The 22,184-nt window shown below is 35.5% G+C and overlaps 3 protein-coding genes across 3 annotated transcripts; 1 reads left to right on the top strand and 2 right to left on the bottom strand.

Moving 5' to 3' along the window:
• The first annotated feature begins 3,507 nt into the window (after positions 1–3,507).
• LOC104098890 (receptor-like protein EIX1) lies at positions 3,508–6,786 on the top strand. The gene has a single exon (XM_009605734.4). The coding sequence runs from the start codon at positions 3,552–3,554 to the stop codon at positions 6,624–6,626; it is 3,075 nt and encodes a 1,024-aa protein (XP_009604029.1). The 5' UTR covers positions 3,508–3,551; the 3' UTR covers positions 6,627–6,786.
• A 1,890-nt stretch (positions 6,787–8,676) lies between these two features.
• Positions 8,677–12,732, bottom strand: LOC104098889 (ABC transporter F family member 4-like). The gene is made up of 2 exons (XM_009605733.4): positions 12,595–12,732; positions 8,677–11,110 (listed from the first exon to the last, which is right to left on the bottom strand). The coding sequence occupies exon 2, from the start codon at positions 11,096–11,098 to the stop codon at positions 8,921–8,923; it is 2,178 nt and encodes a 725-aa protein (XP_009604028.2). The 5' UTR covers positions 11,099–11,110; positions 12,595–12,732; the 3' UTR covers positions 8,677–8,920.
• A 6,650-nt stretch (positions 12,733–19,382) lies between these two features.
• Positions 19,383–21,860, bottom strand: LOC138901160 (uncharacterized). Its single transcript, XM_070188903.1, has 4 exons — positions 21,726–21,860; positions 21,140–21,608; positions 20,664–20,803; positions 19,383–19,685 (listed from the first exon to the last, which is right to left on the bottom strand). The coding sequence occupies exons 1-4, from the start codon at positions 21,858–21,860 to the stop codon at positions 19,383–19,385; spliced, it is 1,047 nt and encodes a 348-aa protein (XP_070045004.1).
• Between the last annotated feature and the right edge of the window lie 324 nt (positions 21,861–22,184).

Raw genomic sequence — 22,184 nt, 5'->3', positions numbered from 1 at the left:
TGATTTTTCCTCTGCAAATAATTAATTAAATGAGCTTAAGAAGATGTGTTTATATAATTATTGAAAATTTGAATTTAATGAAGACTTCGCTTTATGTTGAGTACTTTCTATCTCTATTGATTATTTTTGGGTGTTGTACACATTGTGTGGAGCTTTTGGCTATTTGTTGTGAAATTAATTGACTTGGTTGTAGCTTTGGAATTTAGTTGTGGCCATTGGACAAATTGTAATATGAACTGATTTTGTTATGTTGTTGTAATAATTTCCCGTGTAAATTGTTGTGTTGTGTGAGTTGTTATTTTGAGGAGATAAGGGTGGCATTTCACCGTTGATATTATGTGGTTATAAGTGTGGCATTTCACTGTTGTTGTATTTTGTTGGAATATTGTCTGGGCGGAGCGATAAGGGTGGCTATAGGAGCGATAAGGGTGGCTATTGATATTGTCTGGGTGGAGCGATAAGGGTGGCTATAGGAGTGATAAGGGTGGCAATAGGAACGATAAGGGTGGCTATTGTCAGGGACGATATGTGATGATGTGGGGTTGTGGTGTTGATGTTTTTTATGTAATGTTGTGATTTTTCTTGTGTTTATTTTTATGCCTTGTGCAATTGATCTTGTTGATAGTAAATTGATAACAATCTGTGTTATGTTGAAATTGAGAACCTATTGCTATTGCCAGGCGGATTAGAAAGTAAAATGTGAGCACGAGTTGCCATGAGTAAATAATGATGATATTTGGCACGTGAATTGTCCGTGCAGTTGTGATATGAAATGTGGGCACGAGGTGCTGTGATGAAGTGGTAATGATATTTGGCACGCGAATTGTCCGTGCAGTTGTGAGATGAAATGTGGGCACGAGGTGCTGTGATGAAGTGGTAATGATATTTGGCACGCGAATTGTCCGTGCAGTTGTGAGATGAAATGAGGGCACGAGGTGCCGGGGAAATATTATGATTTAATTATGGGCACGAGGTGCCGTGGAAATATGAAATTGGACTGAGATCCGTGTTTACGAAAAATATGAAAATGGGCCGGGACCCGTATTTTTATGATTATGGTGACTTTTTAATTGAAAGAATTATATTCAAAATATTTATTTGGAAGGATTTTTACTTAGAAAGTATTATATGAAAGAATTGTATTTGAAGGATATTTATTCGAGGAAATTATATTTGAAAAGATTTATTGAAAGAATTATATTTGAAAAATAATTATTTCAGAAAATTATATTTAAAAGAGAGTTATCTAGAAGAATTATATGTGAAAGACATTTATTTGAAAGACTTCCTTTAATTGGGTGTAATTGTGTTTATTAATTGTTGAGTGATATTAATTGTATTCTTGTTGTCTGTTGTGCAAATAACTGGTTGCTTTATCCTGCCCTTATTATTATTTATTTTCTATTATTTTGTATATTATATTGCACATATTATTAGGCCAGTGAGTATCTTGACTGTACCTCGTCTCTACTCCATTGAAGTTAGTCTTGATACTTACTGGGTACCGACCATGGCGTACTCATACTACACTTCTGCACATTTTGTGCAGAGCAAGGTATTGAAGATAACGGACTTGAGCGGAGTTAAAGCGGGATCGTAAGGATTCAAGGTAGAGCTGCTGGGTCGTCGCAGTCCCTTGGAGTCTTTTCATTTCATTGTACTGTTAACTTGTAATCAAAGAGTATTGTATATTCGGTCCTCGTGATCATTTCATGTATTCAGTTAGAGTTTGTGACTCAGTACTACCAGTCTTGGGAGGTTGTATATTCATATTTTTTCCGCTGTCAGTTTTGATTATTTATTAAAAAAAAAAAAAATTGGCTTCAAAAGGTAATTGAAATCGGCTTACCTAGTCTTAGAGACTAAGTGCCATCACGATGCCTGTGGTGAGATTTTGGGTCGTGACAATTTATGTGTTAAAACTGATAATAATCAGTTAAAGTATTTGGTAAATAAGTGCTTATAAGTATTTTCTTGTGATGTAATGACTTAAATGCCCCTTAAACTGTTTACACTTATAAATATATACTTATACAAGATTTAAAATTCTAAAGTGATTGAAGTAAATTAACTTATGGATTTACTTTAATTCAAAATTGATTAGATTAAATTAATATTTTGTAAGTAAATATTATTTTAGCAATAATGAGCTAAAGTACAATAAGAAGATCATTATTACATCGTCATTTTTCATTACCAACACAATGCAATTAAAAATAGATAATTTAGTTCATATTTCACAATAGAATTTTGAATGATGCAAAACAGCTACATTTTCAAAGAGATGAAGAAAGTCGATTTACAGAAAATAGAATTTTTCTAACTCAAATTAATTTGATTGATTTAGTTCACGGTAAAGAGCTTTTTGTTGTTCATGATGGTGAACAATATTTATGGGAAATAAGCCCGGGAAAGGATGACAGAGTGAAAGTGAAGAATAGAGTTCAAGTTTTATCAAGATAAATGAATTTCAGAATTATATAATAATAATATGGATAAAATAGTAAAAAATTTGGTCAAACTAAAAATGCTTATACAGTCAGACATCTCTATAACAACATACCTATATAACAACACTTCACTATAAAAATCAAACTTTTCCGGAACCAACTTTCATATTATGTTATAATATATGTTTTATATAACAACACTTCGATATAACATCCAAATATATTCGGAACAAACGAGGCTGTTATAGAGATGTTTGACTGTATATTGAAAAGTCAGGATGATCAACTTATAACTTATGACTTATTTTAGCTTATAAACACTTGAGTTATAAGCATTTTTGATATTTACCAAACGCGTAATAAGTCAGAAAAATGCTTCTACGTTGCCTGTGCCCCTTTTGTTGTTGCTGATTTTAGTGTTGTTTATTGGCTGATGCTCTAAGTCACCTTGTAAACCAATCCTCCAAATCAGTGTGCTTATTTTGAGTTGATTAGCAAATGGTTTTTCCAACTTTTGTTTTTTCTTTTGGCCGTGTTAGGGATTGGTTGGAAGAAGTGAACTGTTATTATGTTCTTGGTCCAATTAATGGAATGATGTTCATTATTTGTTTTAATTCTTTTGTCTTTTATCGTTGATTCATTTAGTATCTTCCAAATGGTTCCAATTCCACTGCCTCTCTCATTTTCCTTTTCTTATTATAGTATATTTTGGTACAAAACTCAACTAGCCCGTCTTCTTTGACTCAATCTCCAGTACTCCTACTTGCTTATGCTTACTAGTCAAAGTGGGAGAAAATAAGATGTAATCAATCATTTCTCAAGGTGGGGCCACTTGTTTCTTATGTGAAATATTTAATAAAATCTGAAGTATAATTTATTCCTCACGAGTCCTTTTCTAATCTTCAAATTGGGTTTGAAGACAACTTACTACTTGGATAGTCGAGCATTAAATTTCCTACTAAGACATATCCATACATTTCCTAGCACATTCTTGAAACTTGTCTAGGAAATATATATATATATATATATATATATATATATATATATATAAGCTAAAGATTTAAAAAAAACACATACTAACATTTAGTTGCTTCTTGAACAATGGGCAAAAGGGAATATCCAAGTTCAGCTCATTTCCTTGTTACTTTGTCTTTACTGCTCCTACAAGCAGCTTTTGGATTGACTCTGTGTATAGAAAAGGAGAGAGATGCTCTTCTTGAGTTCAAAAGAGGCCTTAATGATTATTTTGGTCAATTATCAACATGGGGTGATGAAGAAGATAAAAAAGAATGCTGCAAATGGAAAGGTATTGAATGTGACAAAAGAACTGGTCATGTAATTGTTCTTGATCTTCACAATGCCTTTTCTTGTTCTGCTAGTGCTTGTTTTGCTCCAAGATTGACAGGTAAACTTAGTCCCTCTCTACTTGAGTTGGAGTATTTGAATTTCTTGGACCTTAGCGTGAATGAATTTGAAAGAAGTGAAATACCAAGATTCATATGCTCCTTTAAGAGACTAGAGTATTTGAACCTCTCATCTTCCTTTTTTTCTGGTTTAATTCCTACACAGTTCAAGAATCTAACTTCATTGAGGATTCTTGATCTTGGATATAATAATCTTATAGTAAAGGACCTTAGATGGCTTTCTCATCTCTCTTCTCTAGAGTTATTGAGTCTAGGTGGTAGTGACTTCCAAGTAAAGAATTGGTTTCAAGAGATAACTAAGCTCCCTTTATTGAAAGAACTTGACTTGAGTCTTTGTGGACTCTCTAAATTAGTTCCATCTCCAGCTGAAATAGCCAATTCTTCTTTGATCTCTCTTTCTGTTCTTCATTTATGTTGTAATGAGTTTTCTTCTTCAGCTAAATATAGCTGGTTATTCAATTTTAGCACAAGCTTAACTAGCATAGACCTCTCCAATAATCAGCTCGACGGTCAAATTGATGATCGATTTGGGAACTTGATGTATCTTGAACATCTTAATCTTGCAAATGAGCTTAATCTTAAAGGTGGGATTCCAAGTTCTTTTGGCAATTTGACACGTTTACGTTATCTGGACATGTCTAACACTCGAACATACCAATGGCTTCCTGAGTTGTTTCTCAGGTTATCAGGCAGTAGGAAAACACTTGAGGTTTTGGGGTTGAACGACAACTCAATGTTTGGTTCATTGGTTAATGTCACAAGATTTTCAGCCTTAAAGAGATTATACCTGCAGAAAAATGTGCTGAATGGTTTTTTCATGGAAAGATTTGGACAAGTTTCGAGCCTTGAGTATCTAGACTTGTCTGATAACCAAATGAGAGGGCCATTACCAGATTTAGCATTGTTTCCATCATTGAGAGAGTTGCATCTTGGATCTAATCAATTTCAAGGGAGGATACCACAAGGTATTGGAAAACTATCACAGCTTAGAATTTTGGACGTCTCGTCCAATAGACTGGAAGGATTACCAGAAAGTATGGGACAACTATCAAACTTGGAAAGTTTTGATGCCTCTTACAATGTCCTGAAGGGTACAATCACTGAGTCCCACCTTTCAAACCTCTCCAGTTTAGTGGATTTGGACTTATCGTTCAATTCGTTGGCTTTGAAGACGAGCTTCGATTGGCTTCCTCCTTTTCAGCTTCAAGTTATAAACCTTCCATCTTGCAATTTGGGACCTTCTTTCCCCAAGTGGCTTCAAAGTCAAAACAACTATACTGTTCTTGATATCTCTCTTGCAAATATTTCAGACACGCTTCCAAGTTGGTTTTCAGGTTTACCTCCCGATCTAAAGATTTTGAATCTCTCCAACAACCAAATCAGTGGAAGAGTGTCTGACTTAATAGAGAATACATATGATTACATGGTTATAGATTTAAGCTCTAACAACTTTTCAGGACCTTTGCCATTAGTTCCTACCAATGTGCAAATATTTTACCTGCACAAAAATCAGTTTTTCGGATCCATCTCTTCCATTTGTAAAAGTAAAACAGCAGCCACTTCCCTTGACCTATCACACAATCAATTCTCAGGAGAGCTTCCTGATTGTTGGATGAATGTGACTAATCTAGCTGTTCTTAATCTAGCCTATAACAATTTCTCTGGAAAACTTCCACAGTCATTAGGCTCCTTGACAAATTTAAAGGCAATATACATGCGCCAGAACAGTTTTAATGGAATGTTGCCTTCTTTTTCACAATGTCAGTTGTTGCAAATCTTGGATCTTGGAGGGAATAAGCTGACAGGAAGAATCCCAGCATGGATAGGGACTGACCTACTCAACTTGCGCATTCTAAGCCTGCGGTTCAACAAATTCTATCGTAGCATTCCATCGATCATTTGTCAGCTTCAGTTTCTTCAGATACTGGACCTTTCAACAAATGGATTATCTGGGAAAATTCCACAATGCTTCAATAATTTTACCTTACTGCATCAAGAAAATGGTTTGGGTGAGCCAATGGAATTTGAAGTTCGAGGTTTCTATGGCAAATATCCTCGACATTACTCGTACCTAAGCAATTTATTGGTTCAATGGAAAAACCAGGAGGCTGAGTACAAGAATCCTTTAATATATCTGAAGACTATTGATCTTTCAAGTAACAAATTGGTTGGAGGTATCCCTAAAGAAATAGCTGAAATGAGAGGATTGAAATCTTTGAACCTTTCAAGAAATGATCTGAATGGAAGTATCATTGAAGGAATAGGTCAAATGAAGATGTTGGAGTCACTTGACATGTCAAGAAACCAGCTTTCTGGAATGATACCTAAGGGCCTTGCTAACTTGACTTTTATTGGTGTGTTGGACTTGTCAAACAATCACTTATCAGGGAGAATTCCATCAAGCACTCAACTCCAAACTTTTGAGACATCATCCTACAGTGGTAACGCTCAACTCTGCGGTCCTCCTCTTCAAGAATGTCCCGGATATGCTCCTCCTAGTCCCCATATTGATCATAGCAGCAACATGAATCCTCAAGAACATGGTGAGGATGCGGAGTTTCCATCTCGGGAGTTTTATATATCAATGGTGTTTGGTTTCTTTCTTGCATTTTGGGGAATCTTGGGCTGTTTAATTGTCAACCCTTCTTGGAGGAATGCCTATTTCACATTCTTAGTGGACATGATGAGTTGGCTCGATATGATATCAAGAGTCTGTTGTTCAAGACTGAAGGGAAAGCTAAGGGCCTCATAACTGTAAAGTTTCTATGTACTTGTTTACTTTCAAGACGTAACTTGTTTTCTGTATTTTTTTCCTCCATTTCCTACTCTTGTTGTGGTTTTGAAGCTACCCAAATCTTGAAATTTGTGAATGTTGATTAGAATAATGTTAATGATAGAATTTTACAAGACAATTTTGGGTGTTTTTGAACGGAAACAGAAGTGATCCTTGATACAGACGACAAAGTCATAACGTCCCAAAGGAATCAAAATGTACCAAAGTTTTGCCAGTGAAAAATGTTCCCTTTGATAGTTGTTATTTGGCACTGTCAGACGAACAACAAGAAAATTCTATCAGTTTTTACAAAATTTGTTGAATTAGTTCTTCATATAATACCTAAATTCTCAAAAGTCAGCTTGTAATTACTCAAAAGTTTAGAAAGGAACTGAAATGTATTAAACTTAAAAGTCAAGACCTTTTTTATTGATTGAAGCCCTAATTTATGGCATTTCCCAATTCTTTATCTTGTCCGCTAGTCTGCTAATATCTCCCAAAAGCAACAAATATTCAATTTTTTTTTACAAATACAAAGAGAACTCAATTCTCTTTCATAGCAGCACGTTCAAAGTTCAAATTGCAGGTTAATCATCCTTGTAGTTCCTTCATGTAGAAAACTTTATTCTTTTCGACTCAAGATACTTGTGCTTGTAAGTAGTGTATAATAGATTGTTTTGACTAGTTTTTTGTGGGATGGAGCACACATATATATATATATATATATATATGATTTCACATAATTATAGTTTTCTTCAATTCTTATACAATTTTACATGTTTATAAATATTTACTCTAATTATATTATTTTATAAAATATTAAAAATTAAATACTCATGGGTCTTACGCCCCGTGCCTCGGGGCTTACGCCTCGCTGAGGCATATGTAAAATGCCTCGCCTTACGCCCACGCCTTTTAAAACACTGGATGATACTTTACTTTTGTGTGAAGCTGAAAATGAACAGTTTCTATATCGCAGAGGGGTATTGTTGAGTTTTGAAGTTGTGACTGGCTTGAAAGTTAATTTAGGAAAAAGTAGTATATTCGACATAAATGCAGAGCAAAGTGTTGAAGAAATTGCAGATATAATGGGATGTAAAGTGGAGAATCTCCCACTGTATATTTAGGCCGCCATTTACAATAACAATAACAAACCCAACATAATCTCACAAGATGGGGTCTGGGGAGAATAGAGTATACGCAGACCTTACTCCTACCTTGCAGAAGGTAGATAGACTGTTTTCGATAGATAACAAGTAGTAACAAAGAATGACTAGAGGATCTGGCAAGGAGTTCTCAATAAATGTGCAGAAAAGCTGGTTTCACGGGAGAAACAGTATCTGTCATTTGGGGGCAGACTCACTCTTATTAATAGTGTAATAGATGGAGTTCCAACTTACTTGATGTCTTTATTTCTGATTGTGAGATCTCAAGGCAGTGTTGGGATCTAATCGTGAATATTTGTCGAGTGTCCTGGGTAAATGCCTCACAGTATTAGGAGTTTGTTTGAGAGCTGGCAGAGCCAAAGAATAGCTAAAGGACAGCAGCAATTTTGGAGAACTATTCCGTTATGCATCTTTTGGACTGGAAAGAAATAAGAGATGCTTTGAAGGACAAAGAAGACATATCTCTAGGATTAAGAACAAATATCTACATAATTTGTATTTCTGGTGTAAGAGTACTATTTTGGAGAATGTAGATCAATATTTGGACTTTATTGAGATGCTTGGAAAGTTATTGTAACTGACTATTCCAGCCTTCTTTCATGAACTTTTGTGTACCATCTTGGTACTTTATCTAATGAAACCTTTACCTTATAAAAAAAAATGGAGTACGGAAATCTTAAATTGCAGATTTTAGGAAAACAGTAGGCACAAACAAACATCATATGTTCATATTCCAGTAATCCAGTATCATATCATTCATGTTACAAAACTAGAAAGTGAGATTATAAAACCTGTCCTCGGATCCATAGAAACAAAACAGCATACGTGTTGATGCAAGTTGAAGATGCAAATTGAGGCAAATCTGACAGACGAAAGGAAAAACAGATTGAATAAGAAGCAAAAATCAATGTTCCTGACATTATTGCCTGTGAGGCAAGCCATAACAAGAAATAGATAGAATATGACAGTACATATAACTTAGCCACTACGTTCTTCTATATCCGCAACAGAAGATTACACTCCCTCAATATGAAGTCGAAAAGAAAAGGTTCCAAAAAAATGAACCAAGAACTCAAGATATAACAACAGAATAAACGGGTTGCAACATCAATCATCAACCTCTTCCCTGATTTCCCTTACAAGTTCTTCCTTGTACTCATCAAATGTACCAGGGAACTTTTCAACAGTTCCATTCTCAACTACCCAAATTTCACTTCTTTCTTCATCGTCACAAACCCTCGATATGAGCCTAGAGTCGTGACTGACTAACACAACTCCACCTGTGAATTCATCAAGTGCATCTGCCAAAGCATCAATACTCTGCATATCCAAATGGTTTGTTGGCTCATCTAATAGCAAGATGTGAGGCTTCGACATGGAAATAGAGGTGAACACAACTCTAGCTTTTTGTCCTCCAGACAGCTTTAAAATGGGGGTTAGATGGTTATGACTGGGAAGTCCAAATTTTCCCAGCTTTGCACGAACAGCTTCTTGCTTACTAGGTCCCTCCTGCTCTGGGTGAAGACGAAGAAGGTACTGTACTGGTGTTTCATCCATTGTGAGAAGATCAACAAAATGCTGTGAGTACCGTCCGATCCTCAACTTTTGACTCCTGCGGACTTCACCCTCTGAAGGAACTAAATCACCTGCAAGGAGGTTGAGCAAGGTCGATTTCCCTGCTCCATTGGGCCCAACTATAGCGACTCGGGTCCCCATATCAATTCCAACGTCAACATCAGAGAGCCTAAAGTCTGGTCGATTTGGGTAACTGAAGCTGACCTCAATTAGCTGAAGAAGTGGAGGCGTCAGTTCAGTAGGCTCGGGGAAGTGGAACTCAACGGTGTAGTCCCTCCACTTCTGAGGGGCTTCAGGTGGAGTTTCATCTTCATCAACCCTATCCTTGCCCTTTTTCTTTGATTCTTTGGCAGCTACAAATTTGGCTCGGTCTTTTACCTTCTCCTGTTGTGCTCGATTTCCAGATCTCTTGGCAGCTTTTAACTGCTTATCATAAATCTCAAACTTCTTGTTCATCTCTTTGCGACGTTGTTCATATCCACTTTCAAAACCATCAAAGTTACCCCGATAGAAGTGCAGTTTCATGTCATGGAGATGAATAATCTCATTGCAAACAGTGTTCAAAAAGTCTCGATCATGTGAAACAACAACCAGAGTTTTCTTCCATCTGCACAGGTACTCCTCTAACCATAGTACAGCCCGAAGGTCAAGATGATTAGTGGGTTCATCCAACAGCAATAGAGTAGGCTGAACAAAAAGAGCCCGTGCTAGAGAAATTCTCATCCTCCAACCACCACTAAAAGACCGGGTAGCACGACCCTGCATTTCCTTAGTGAAACCCAGTCCAGCAAGAATTTTCGATGCTTGGGCCTCAGCAGCATCTGATCCCATCAGCTGCAACCTTTCGTACAGTTCAGATAGTTTTTCTCCAACATCATCATCCCCATCAGCATCATCTTCATTCTCACCAACAGATGCAGCAGCATTCTGTAAAGATTCAGCCTCTTCTCGGAGCTTGATGAGTTCCTCGTTAGCTGAAACAACAGCTTCAAGGGCTGTCCTATCATCACCAACTATCTCTTGTTCAACCAAGAGTACATCAATGTTTTTTGGTACTGGAATCTTCCTCCAAGCAAGGAGCTTTAGTAGGGTGGACTTTCCCTTTCCATTGGGACCAACTAAACCATATCTCTTCCCATGAGATATCTTAACTGATGTGTTCTTTAAAAGTTCTTTTCCACGAGCTGCTACAGAGAAATTCTCTATAGTTATATCCTTGACATTTGCTTCAGCGTCATCCTCACCTTCAAGAACAGACGCCCTGCTACCGATAACAACAGTAAAAGCATCATGATCATCTCTAAGTGCCTCCTTTTTGGCCACCTCAGCTGCCTGAAAAGCAAGCACGTCCTTCTTTTCGCGTTTCTTCAGCTCTTTATGACTTATGGAGGTATCAAGTGGACCTGTTTCATTCCTTCTATGCCTTCTAAGTTCTTCCTCTTCTTCAGGGAGATGCTCATCCTCCTCGTCATCAGAGGGAGGAAGGTCGATACCATCAGTGTAAGCTGACGCTTTTGGAGCTGCTTTAGGCTTGGGCTTACTAGCACCAGTGCCTGAAGATCCTTTGTTGGGCTTCTCAGGCTTCTGGTCCATGCTGGCAAGCATGGCAGAGACAGAAAGCTTCTCCTTTTTCCCTTCCTTGGAGCCATCTTTGCTGCTTCCCTTAGCCTTCCCGCTAAAACCAGCCTCATCTGTTTTTTTCTTCCCCATTGTATTTACAATCTGTTGTAACCAAAGAGAGTGATTAGAAAATGTGAATAAATAGATCGCCCATACACCAGTCAGCTCAGCCAACTGACTAAGAAACAAACACATCCAGAATAGTAATGAAGAAGCTTTGCACAAAAGACTAAGCACATTATTACAGAAATTAGCAAGAAATTGGAACAGTAGCATAAATAGAAAAGAAAGAAGCATAAAATCACATTGAAAGAAGAAAAAGACAGAATAGCAATAAGAAAATTTATCACTGGGTCGTATTTTAGTGAACCAGAAAAACAAAAAGCTTAAGGTTATCACAGACTCAAACACCGGAACATATGTTATAGGAAAAGAGAGAGCAACACAATGACATATCTAATCATTCCAAAAGCCAAAGGATTGTTTGGACACCATAGTAGCAAAACCAATTAATTAAATACTTTAGGATACATTTGTTTCCCACAGATTTGCACATTACGTTAACCAACAAAGAAGACCAGAAGGTTCTGGTATAATATTTCAATTATAGCCCTACCACATTCTCCTTAGTACATAAATAAAACAAATGTTGAGACCATTACAAATATTACTTTTGTTTACTCCGAGTTGAATCTCAGCTATATTAAGTCCAAAGGAATCTCAAAGATAATGTACGCTTTTTATCCTGAGAAGAAGAACCAAGGCTTCTTCTAGCTTCATCCAAGATTGATTCAACCAATCCACTATGCCCACAATCCCAAACTAGATGGGATAGGCTATATAAATCTTCTTTATCCATTCCACTTCAATATATCCATCATACATTCATAGTAAACTACTTTTATATAGTTGTGTACTTTGTATCGATCAATTTGAAATTCCTGAAAGCATTTTCATCCCAATTGGAATCAATAAATATGCGCGCGCACACACACACACAAAAGGGGGGGGGGGGGGGCAGACAAATTTTAAGAAATAATCAAAAAAGAAAAAAAGCCTATCTATACTCATAAGGTAGAGGTAAATTCTGCGTACACACTATCCTCTTAGGCCCCACAGTGTGTAATATTAATGGGTATGTTGTTGTTGTTGTAATCAAAAAGTAAAAACAAACAAATAAAGCAAACCAAAACATCCCAAAAGGCGAAAAAAGCTAAAAATACCAATATTAAAATAAAATCTCATCTTTTATAACGCTACAAGAAAAACACCAAAAAAAAAAAAAAAACCTAGCAGAAAGTTATTTAAAAATGAAAACTCATCTTAGTAGCGTTATTCATAATTCTTTTTACTTATTTTGATAGAATCCGATAGTTCGACAAAATTAATTAGAACAATCAAAACACAGATTAAAACAGATGTTTTTCTTCATACAGTGGGAGCAGCCACAGTGAATTAAAACCCAATTCATAATTCATAATCAATATCAGTAAAACCTAATTCACAAAGAGGAATTAAGAAGATTAGATTTTTACAAATTTAAAAACGAAAAATCAGGATGTATATATAACAGAGAAGAAGCTTACGTTTTTTTAATTCGCCGGAAAAGAGAGATCGCCGCCGACGAGGTCGCGGAGATATGAGCAAAGGTCGTAGACGATAGAGTGGGAGTTTAATGAATTCTGTATTACTTTTTTTCTTTTTTTTTTAGTCTGTAACTCTGTATAAGCGAATCAGATTCTTATAAGGGTTTTGAGATTAAAATTAGGCTAAATTTTTTGTATATATTTTGATGAGAAAATCATAACAAACATTATTTTTCTTTAATTTAATTTAATTTCTTAATCTTTTGTAATTTGGCACGTATTGTATTTTGATTTTTGACTAAAGCTGGCAATTTTAGGCCCAATTGGCTCAATCCGCCCAGCCCGGCCAAATTTTCATAGAAATGACACAGATAGCCACTTTACAGGGCTTTATTTGCGTTCTTTTTTTTTTTTTTTTTCGGTTCAAATTTCCTGGATAAAAATATTCTGAATTATCCTGAATTTAAAGTTTAAAATTTCAGGACAAAATAAATATTGACTAATATCTAAATAACATACCTGAGAATGGCTATATGTGCACTTTCCCCCAAATTTTCATAGATTAGGTTAATATCTAAAGGAAAAATCCGTACGTAAAAAAAATTGTCTATAAGAATCAAAGGGTAAAAACTTAACTAACAAACAAATAACGCTTGTCACTTTATTTAACTACAATTATTAATACTTAACTATAGTTAACCACTTATGTGTTTTGCACATAATCTTAATCAATAATATAATAATTACTTATTATCTTGCTATAATATATATTATCCATTGTGTTCTAAAACGCAGTAAATTGATTTTATTTTATATTATTGTACTTTCTTTTTTTACTTTTTATAAAGAAAAAATCGTGAATTAAATAAATAAAGTATCCTAAAAATAAATTTCAAAAGTTGCCAAACTCATACAAATAAACATCACAGAATTGCACTTGATTTCATACTTACACTGTTGTTAGTCATGAAAATTAAGAACATATATTAAAAAAAAAAAATCTAGAGAAGAAAATTAAACTTATGTGTTAACAGTTTTTTCTTAAAAAGCATAGCTCTTTCAACAAGCAAATATACTTGTAGAAGTATAAAATTAACCAACATGATATTCCAATTTCTTAACTCCCAATTAATCGTAGTTTAAGAGAATAACGCAAAACTTCGATTTGAGCCAGAACCTAGAAGAAGAATGGAATGAAATAATATAAAAAAAAGACGGTGACTTTAACGCTAAACTTTCTAACGTTAAGTTATTATGACTTTGTTTTCCTTTTTTATTTATTAAAAGTAGGACTTCTAATAGCCTTAGTTTGTCTTCTATGATTAACTTAACTAAATTGGAGGTAAACACCCGATGTGAGTAAGTTTTTACCGAATCAAAGTGCTATGATAATGGTACCTTTCGTAAAGAGTATGTCAAATTACACTTTGAACTAATAAATATGGTATAAATTAACAGTATATTGTTGAGTCAACTACTAAGTAGTTTTATAGCTAAAACTACTAAGTCCTATAAAAATACTAAGGGATCGTTTGGTATAATGGATAAGCAAAAATAAACTTAGGATAAAAATTTAGTATCTCTTTATCTCTTGTTTGGTTACTAATCGTGGGATAAATTATTCCAACTGGATTAAAAATAGTACCAGGATAACTTATACCTGCCAGATGATGGAATAGTAATCCCATAATAAGTTATCCCAGGATAAAACAATAAAATTGACAATCTAAGATTAATACAATATACCAAACAGTCAATGAGAAATAATATCAGAACAACTAATCACAACATAACTAATCCTAATATCATTAATTCATCATACTTGTCTTCAAACCAAACGACCCCTAAGCACTTTTATAGTTAAAAAGCTGTTAAATTCCATTTATCGCTATCACTTCCTCCCTCACTTCACATAATCTCACCCCCAATTCATCTCAAGTTCTTTCTTCTCTCCACTTCATCCTCTTATGCTTTCATCTTAATATTTAAAGAAAATTAATTAAGTAAAATTAATTGTATCTAACATAATTTACATTATACAAAAATAAAGTTGGTTTCTCGAAGTAACTTTGTATTTCATTTCAATTTTCTCTATGTTTTAGAAAGTTGATATTATCATCTTTCATAATGAAGTAAAAACTATTTAAAAAGAGAAGAATGAGATAATTTCAATGACCAATCAATTAATAAAAATAGACAACCAAAAAGTGAAGAGAATTTATATTAAGATAAACAAAAGTAAATCTGTATACGGTCGAAATCAGGCATGTCCGATTTTATAGACACGAGAAGCTGCCTCGAGAGTAAGCTCGTAATAGACCAGGCTCGAGCTCAATGACAGAGTATGGAGCATGAAGATCGAAGTGCTCGCTGAAGATCAAGACCGAGCATGACCGACTTCGAGTAAAGCATAATAACGGAATGATGAGATATTAGCAATCGATCGAAGATCTCGGTGAAAATCCCGGAACAGATCGAATCAAGCGATTATTGATGCCAATCATGGGATTTGTTTTCGTTATTAGAATTGTACCTTTTTTAGGATCTCTCTACTATATAAAGAGGGACCCCATTCATTTGTAAGGCGGATAGATTCACTGAAAAACATATACACATACACTACTTTCTCTATTTCGCTTACTATCTATTACTGCTCATCACTGTTTATTTTCTGTTCTTTATTGTTCTTGTTACCCAAACTCGAGACCATCTCGAATCGAAGTCGAAAGCACTGCCAGAACACTGGTTTGATTTATTTTACTATTCAAATTATCTATTTAATTCCTTGTTTATCAATTAGTATTGGATTAAATTACGTATCCTTAAAACCGCTAAATAAGTTTAATTGTTACTCGCAATTTTAGGGTAAACAAAATCTAATCTGTGCCGCTTCATAACCCGTTTGGTTCATCTAGTTGGTAATTCGCTCGAAAATAACATACTTAAATTGATGTCCGTCCGAAATAATTGCCGACAAATATATAATATATTTTTTTTTCTAAATTATGCTAAAAAAGAAAGACATGATTCTTCTGCCTTGTTTACATAATTTATTTGTTCAACAGTAATTTATGGTACCTGATAGTGATTCTTCTGCCTTAGCGAGAGAAGTATTTTTGAGATTGTGGTTATCTCCGGATGCGGCAACAGTGACACCTAACAAGAAATTGGAGCCAATAGTTTCCTGGAACATCTTGAACATCAGCTTCTTTATTTGTTTAGCATTGAAATATCACGACCCAAAATCTCAATCAAGGGGTTGTGATGACGTCTAATGTCACTTACTAGACAAGCCAACACTTAACGGTAATAAGAGATACAAAACAAATATTAAACAATACTATAATATCATAAATAAGGCAAAACTCAGAAATTACATAGCAAGTCTAAAGTAATACAACCGTCTAATAACCTCCCAAGATTTGTACAGGGGCGGAGCTAGTCCATCGAGTACGGGTTCGCTCGAACCCAATCGCTTTGGTCCAATACATGTATTTGTCTTAAAAGACCATTGAATATGTACAAATTATTAATTTAGAATCCAGTAACTTAAAAATACTAAAACCCCGAACCCATAAATTTCAAATCCTGGCTCCGCCTTTGACTAAGTACATGAGCTACTAAGAGTGCTAAATATTAAGTCTGAAATAAAATGCAATACTGTCCGATACAAGAAACAATAATAAAGAGAGTGAAAGTAACTTCGAAGTTTGCGAATGGGAATGCACCACTACCTCAAGTCTTCTTGAAATCCAAGCTATGCTCCCCTCTGAACATTGTTAGGCCCCGCACTAGAATCTGCACAATAAGTGCAGTAGTGTCGTATGAGTACAACCGACCACATGTACTCAGTAAGTATTGAGGCTAACCTCGACGAGATAGTGACGAGGCTACGACAAGATACTTACCATGTAAACATGTACACTTAATAAGCAAAAGAAATTGTTAGTCAATATGTATTACTGTAAACAATGAAACAGTAAACTTTCTGAAACAAGAAAAATAAAAACAGAAAGTTAGCAAGAACAGAATGTCGAAATAATTTTTGAAAAAATAATTTCGGAATAAAATCGAGCTCACTGAATGCACAGTGTGTCCTTAAGGAAATTATTCCCCTCAAGTACCCGAGGTGCTGGAATATTATCCTTCTAGGATAGAATGATTTAACTCACCGGAGTATTGGTACCAAAAATGCCGATGTAACAGCGAACCACTCGAAAGTTGTAAAACACACTAAAGATTTTGTGCAAAAGAAGAAGAAGAGGAGCAAAAAATTTTGCAAGGAAAGATTCTGGGATTCAAAATATATTTATAGACTTTCTGGTACTGTTTCTGAAAAGGTTTGCAACCTTTCAGAAACAGCCATAGTTGTTGGAACAGGCTGTTTGAAATATTGCGGGAACCGGATTTAAAATAATCCAGGAAAGAAAACGAACCGGACCGGGTCGCGTCGCGGGTCCTAGGTTATTTCGGGTTGAATTTTCGTTAATTAATTAATTAATTAAATAATTGAAAGAAATTTTGTCCAAAAATATTAATCAATCAAGCTTTGACCAAATCCGAAGCCGAGCGAGCGACGACGATGACGGCGCGAGGCTTACTTTCTTTCCAACCCATTTAATACCAAGAGAAGTAATTTCTCAATATAAGCACATTCACTTTTCCTTCCACCACCAATGAGGGACACTTTGCTCATTCCAAAGCAAAATGGAGCTCACTTTCCCTCCACTTTCTTCCCTCCATTTCTCATTCACCAATCTTTAATCCCAACAATCCTCCACATGAATGGGGAATGGCTATAAGGCAAAGGAATGCACGGACGAATGTGTGTTTTACATGCAAGGATTAATTGCATCTGGATAAGTAGGTTTCCCTTTGAACTTTTCGTAGTGAACTTATATCGGATATACTCGGTCAATCGGTAGATTTGATATCTTTGAGCCGTCGAGATTTGTTATATACCTAGACAACATAAGTCACACAATTAACCCTTAACCATCTATGGTTCTCACGGTTGTGTTCGTTTCAGCCATGAACACCGCTTGGTTTCATGAGTGCTTAGAGAATGGGCCTTTACTTTCATTCCCCTTGAAGCGGCTTACACTTCACACTCACATAGGTGATTTCTAAACGTGTAATCCTATACACACACCATCTGGTCATATCCTGCCAGACTTAGCAAATCATTAAAAAGCTCTAAGCTTTATTGACTCATCAAAAAGCCTTAATGTTTTACCTCGATTTCTGAACATTGTCTTCATCACGAGAATGGGTTGAGTTATTTGACAATGTTGAACCGTCATTCATAACTTTATTTGATCTCTTTGAACCTAGCTCTTGGGATCTCCAATCTGCTAAGTAGAGTTACCGCCATGATAACTTGTCCTAGGACTTAACCCTATTCCATTTGATGATCTTTCAACTGCCTCTCTAGATAGGCCTTTTGTAAGTGGATCCAACACGTTATCTCTTGACTTTACGTAGTCAATCATGATAACACCACTAGAGAGTAGTTGTCTAACGGTATTGTGTCTCCATCGTATATGACGAGATTTTTCGTTATACATAACGCTCCCTGCCCTACCTATTGCCGCTTGACTATCACAATATATACATATTGGTTCCAAAGGTTTGGGCCAAAATAGAATATCTTCCAAGAAATTTCGGAGCCATTCTGCTTCTTCACCGGCCTTATCTAAAGCTATGAATTCAGATTCCATTGTAGAACGGGCGATGCACGTTTGTTTGGATGATTTCTATGACACTGCTCCACCCCCAATTGCAAAAATATATCCACTCGTAGATTTAACTTCAGATGATCCAGTGATCCAATTTGCATCACTATATCCCTCGATCACGGAGGGATATTTGTTATAATACAAAGTAACTCGTTTCATTACCATCCAATGTATTTAATTAAGATTACTTGTAAACCGACTCAGTTTACTAATAGCACATGCTATATCTGGTCACGTACAATTCATGATATATATCAAACTTCCCAATACTCTTGCATAGTCCAGTTGTGAGTCACTTTCACCTTCATTTTTTTTGAAGTGCATAACTCGCGTCAATTGGAGTCTTGGCAATTTTGAAATCCAAATACTTGAACTTGTCAAGTACCTTTTCAATGTAGTGAGACTGTGATAATGCTAGACCTTGTGGAGTCTTGTGAATTCTGATTCATAAGATCACATCAGCAACTCTTAAGTCTTTCATGTCGAATTTGCTAGCCAACATACGTTTAGTAGCATTTATATCTACCATATTTTTGTTCATTATCAACATATCATCAACATATAAAAAAATAATGACTTCATGTCCTGGAGTGTTTTTAATGTAAACACATTTGTCACACTCTTTGATTTTAAACCCACTTGCCAATATTGTTTGGTCAAATTTGGCATGCCATTGTTTGGGTGCTTGTTTAAGTCCATAAAATGACTCAACAACTTTGCACACTTTTTTTCTTTACCCGGAACCACAAAACCCTCAGGTTGTTCCATGTAAATCTCTTCCTCTAATTCTCCATTTAAGAAAGCTGTTTTAACATCCATTTGATAGATTTCAAGACCATACACGGCCGCCAGTGCCACTAACACCCTAATAGATGTTATCCTCGTTACTGGCGAGTAAGTGTCAAAGTAATCAAGGCCTTCTTTTTGTCTATAACCTTTGACAACAAGTCTTGCCTTATATTTGTCAATAGTGTCATCAACTTTCATTTTTCGTTTAAAGATCTATTTCGAACCTAAAGGCTTATTTCCTAAAGGAAGGTCAACAAATTCCTATGTATGGTTATCTAAAATTGATTGAATCTCACTATTGACTGCTTCTTTCCAAAATGCTGAATCAGAAGATGATATAGCTGTTTTAAAAGTTTGAGGCTCATTTTCAAGCAAGAATGTCACAAAATCTGGTCCAAAGGAAGTAGATGTTCTTTGACGTTTGCTACGCCTTGGATCTTCTTCACTTGGAATATTTTCCTTTGGTTCTTCTCGTGGTCGTTTATGTCTTTCACTTAACGACTCGCATTCAGTTTTATACGGATAGATGCTTTCAAAAAATTCAGCATTATCCGATTCAATTACCTTATTAACATGAATTTTAGGATTATCAGATTTATGAACCAAAAACCAACATGCTTTACTGTTTGTAGCATTTCCAATGAAAACGCAATCCACGATTTTTGGTCTAATTTTTACCCTTTTGGGTAAAGGTACTTGTACTTTTGCTAAACACCCCCACACTTTGAAATATTATAAGTTGGGTTTTCTTCCTTTCCATTTTTCATATGGAATTGATTGTGTTTTGCTATGGGGTACTCTGTTGAGTATTCAGTTAGCTGTAAGGATAGCTTCCCCCCCTCCCCCACCATAACCTCTGCGGTAATTCCGAACTTATTAATAAAGAATTCATCATTTCCTTCAATGTCTGGTTTTTCCTTTCTGCAATTTCATTGGATTGAGGTGTGTAGGGGGCAGTAGTTTGATGGATAATTCCATATTTCGAACATATTTCTGCAAACGGAGATTCATATTCTCCACCCCTATCACTTCTAATCATTTTGATCTTTTTATTCAATTGATTCTCCACTTCATTCTTGTATTGCTTAAATGCTTTAATTGCTTCATCCTTAAGCAAATAAACATAAGAATATCGAGTGCAATCATCAATAAAAGTAATAAAATACTTTTTCCCACCTCGAGATGTGTCGACTTCATATCACAAATGTCAGTATTAATTAAGTCTAAATGATTTGAATTCCTTTCAACAGACTTATAAGGATGTTTTACAAACTTAGATTCAACACATATTTGACATTTTAATTTATTACACTCGAATTTAGGCAATACTTCTAAATTAATTAACTTCTGCAAGGTTTTATAATTGACATGTCCTAATCGAATATGCCATAAATCATTTGACTCCAATAAATAAGAAGAAGCTGAAATTTTATTCATATTGTCAACAAGCATTACATTGAGTTTGAAAATGTCCTCTGTGAGGTAGCCCTTTCCAACATACATTTCATTCTTGCTTACAACAACTTTATCAGAAACAAATACACATTTGAATCCATTCTTAACAAGTAAAGAAGTAGAAACTAAATTCTTCCTAATAGTAGGAACATGAAGAACATTATTGAGCGTTAATACCTTGCCGGAAGTCATCTTCAGGAATATCTTCCCATAACCTTCAATCTTGGCTGTTGCAGTATTTTTCATGGAAAGCTCTTCTTCGGGACCAACAGTAGAGTAAGTCGCAAATGCTTCTTTCACGGCACAAACATGTCGAGTGGCTCCAGAGTCAATCCACCACTCCTTCAGATTTCTAACTAGGTTGTATTCCGTAAGCATTGCACACAGATCATCAATGCCATCATTCTTCTCCACTATGTTGGCCTGTCCCTTCTTCTTATCCTTTTTCGGGAGACAACAATCAGGGGCTTTGTGACCAGCTTTTCCACAATTGTACCAGTTGCCCTTGAATTTCTTTTTGTTCTGCTCCTTAGTCTGTCCAGAAGACCTCTTTCTCTTTTTACTTTTTGGAGCAGTCTTCTCAATGATATTAGCTCCCATGATCGTTGAATTTCCACGAGACTTCTTCTCAGCTGTTTGTTTGTCTTCCTCAATCTTGAGACGAATCATAAGATCTTCCAAATTCATTTCTTTGCGCTTATGCTTAAGATAGTTTTTGAAATCTCTCCACAAAGGAGGCAATTTTTCAAACATTGCAGCCACTTGAAATGCTTCATTCACGACCATACCTTCAACCATAAGGTCGTGAAAAATAAGTTGAATTTCTTGAACTTGGGTTCGAACGATTTTGCTATCTATTATTTTATAGTCTAGAAACTTAGCAAACACGAACTTCTTCAAGCATGCATCTTCAGTCTTGTACTTCTTCTCAAGTGCGTCCCATAATTCTTTCGAAATTTTCATAGCACTGTAGACATTGTACAAGTTATCCTCCAAAGCACTTAGGATGTAGCCTTTGCAAAGAAAGTCTGCCTGTTTCCACACCTCAACAGTCATAAACTTCTCATTGTCTGGTATGTCGGTGGCAGGCACTGGAGGGTCTTCACTGGTGAACGTCTAAATACAAAGTGTGGTAAGCCAGAAAAATACCCTTTGCTGCCATCCTTTGAAGCTGGCTCCAGAAAGTTTCCCCTGTTTCTCGGCCGGTGAAATAATAGTTCGGCTTGACGAAGCTATCGTCGTTGCCGCAACAGTCGCAGAAGAATTTCCATTATCAATTGCCATTTCTCACTGTCAACAACAAAAGAGTTCAATTACAGGCAAAAAATAGAATAATAATGTAATGACCGATAAACAGTACGTTTAGTAAATAAAAGCCGAAGTTTTTATATATTGTTTCACAGTAAACGATGAAGTTTTTATGTTCTTCAAATCGTTTCTGAATTTTAATACTCCAATGAAGTTTTTATATCTTCAAACCAGAATAGAAAAATTCAGAAGGAGTAGAAAATCACACAGGTTTTAATCTCCAAAAAACAGAATACAGGATACAATAAAATAATTTCCTTAAGATTGTTAGTCAATATGTATTACTGTAAATAATGAAAC

The sequence above is a fragment of the Nicotiana tomentosiformis genome, chromosome 11, assembly GCF_000390325.3.
Source record: "Nicotiana tomentosiformis chromosome 11, ASM39032v3, whole genome shotgun sequence".
NCBI classification, from domain to species: Eukaryota; Viridiplantae; Streptophyta; class Magnoliopsida; order Solanales; family Solanaceae; genus Nicotiana; species Nicotiana tomentosiformis.
The sequence above is the reverse complement of the archived record's forward strand: the minus strand, read 5'-3'. Positions and strand labels throughout refer to the sequence as shown.

Excerpts from the sequence above, each read along its gene's own strand:
- LOC104098890 (XM_009605734.4), top strand. The coding sequence starts at position 3,552 with ATGGGCAAAAGGGAATATCCAAGTTCAGCTCATTTCCTTGTTACTTTG.
- LOC138901160 (XM_070188903.1), bottom strand. The coding sequence starts at position 21,860 with ATGGCAATTGATAATGGAAATTCTTCTGCGACTGTTGCGGCAACGACG. Across the intron at positions 21,609-21,725 it reads TCAAAGGATGGCAGCAAAGG|GCAGACTTTCTTTGCAAAGG; the intron begins GTATTTTTCTGG and ends GTGTGGAAACAG. Across the intron at positions 19,686-20,663 it reads TTAAGAATGGATTCAAATGT|GTAATTGAATCGGATAATGC; the intron begins GTATTTGTTTCT and ends CATGTTAATAAG.
- LOC104098889 (XM_009605733.4), bottom strand. The coding sequence starts at position 11,098 with ATGGGGAAGAAAAAAACAGATGAGGCTGGTTTTAGCGGGAAGGCTAAG.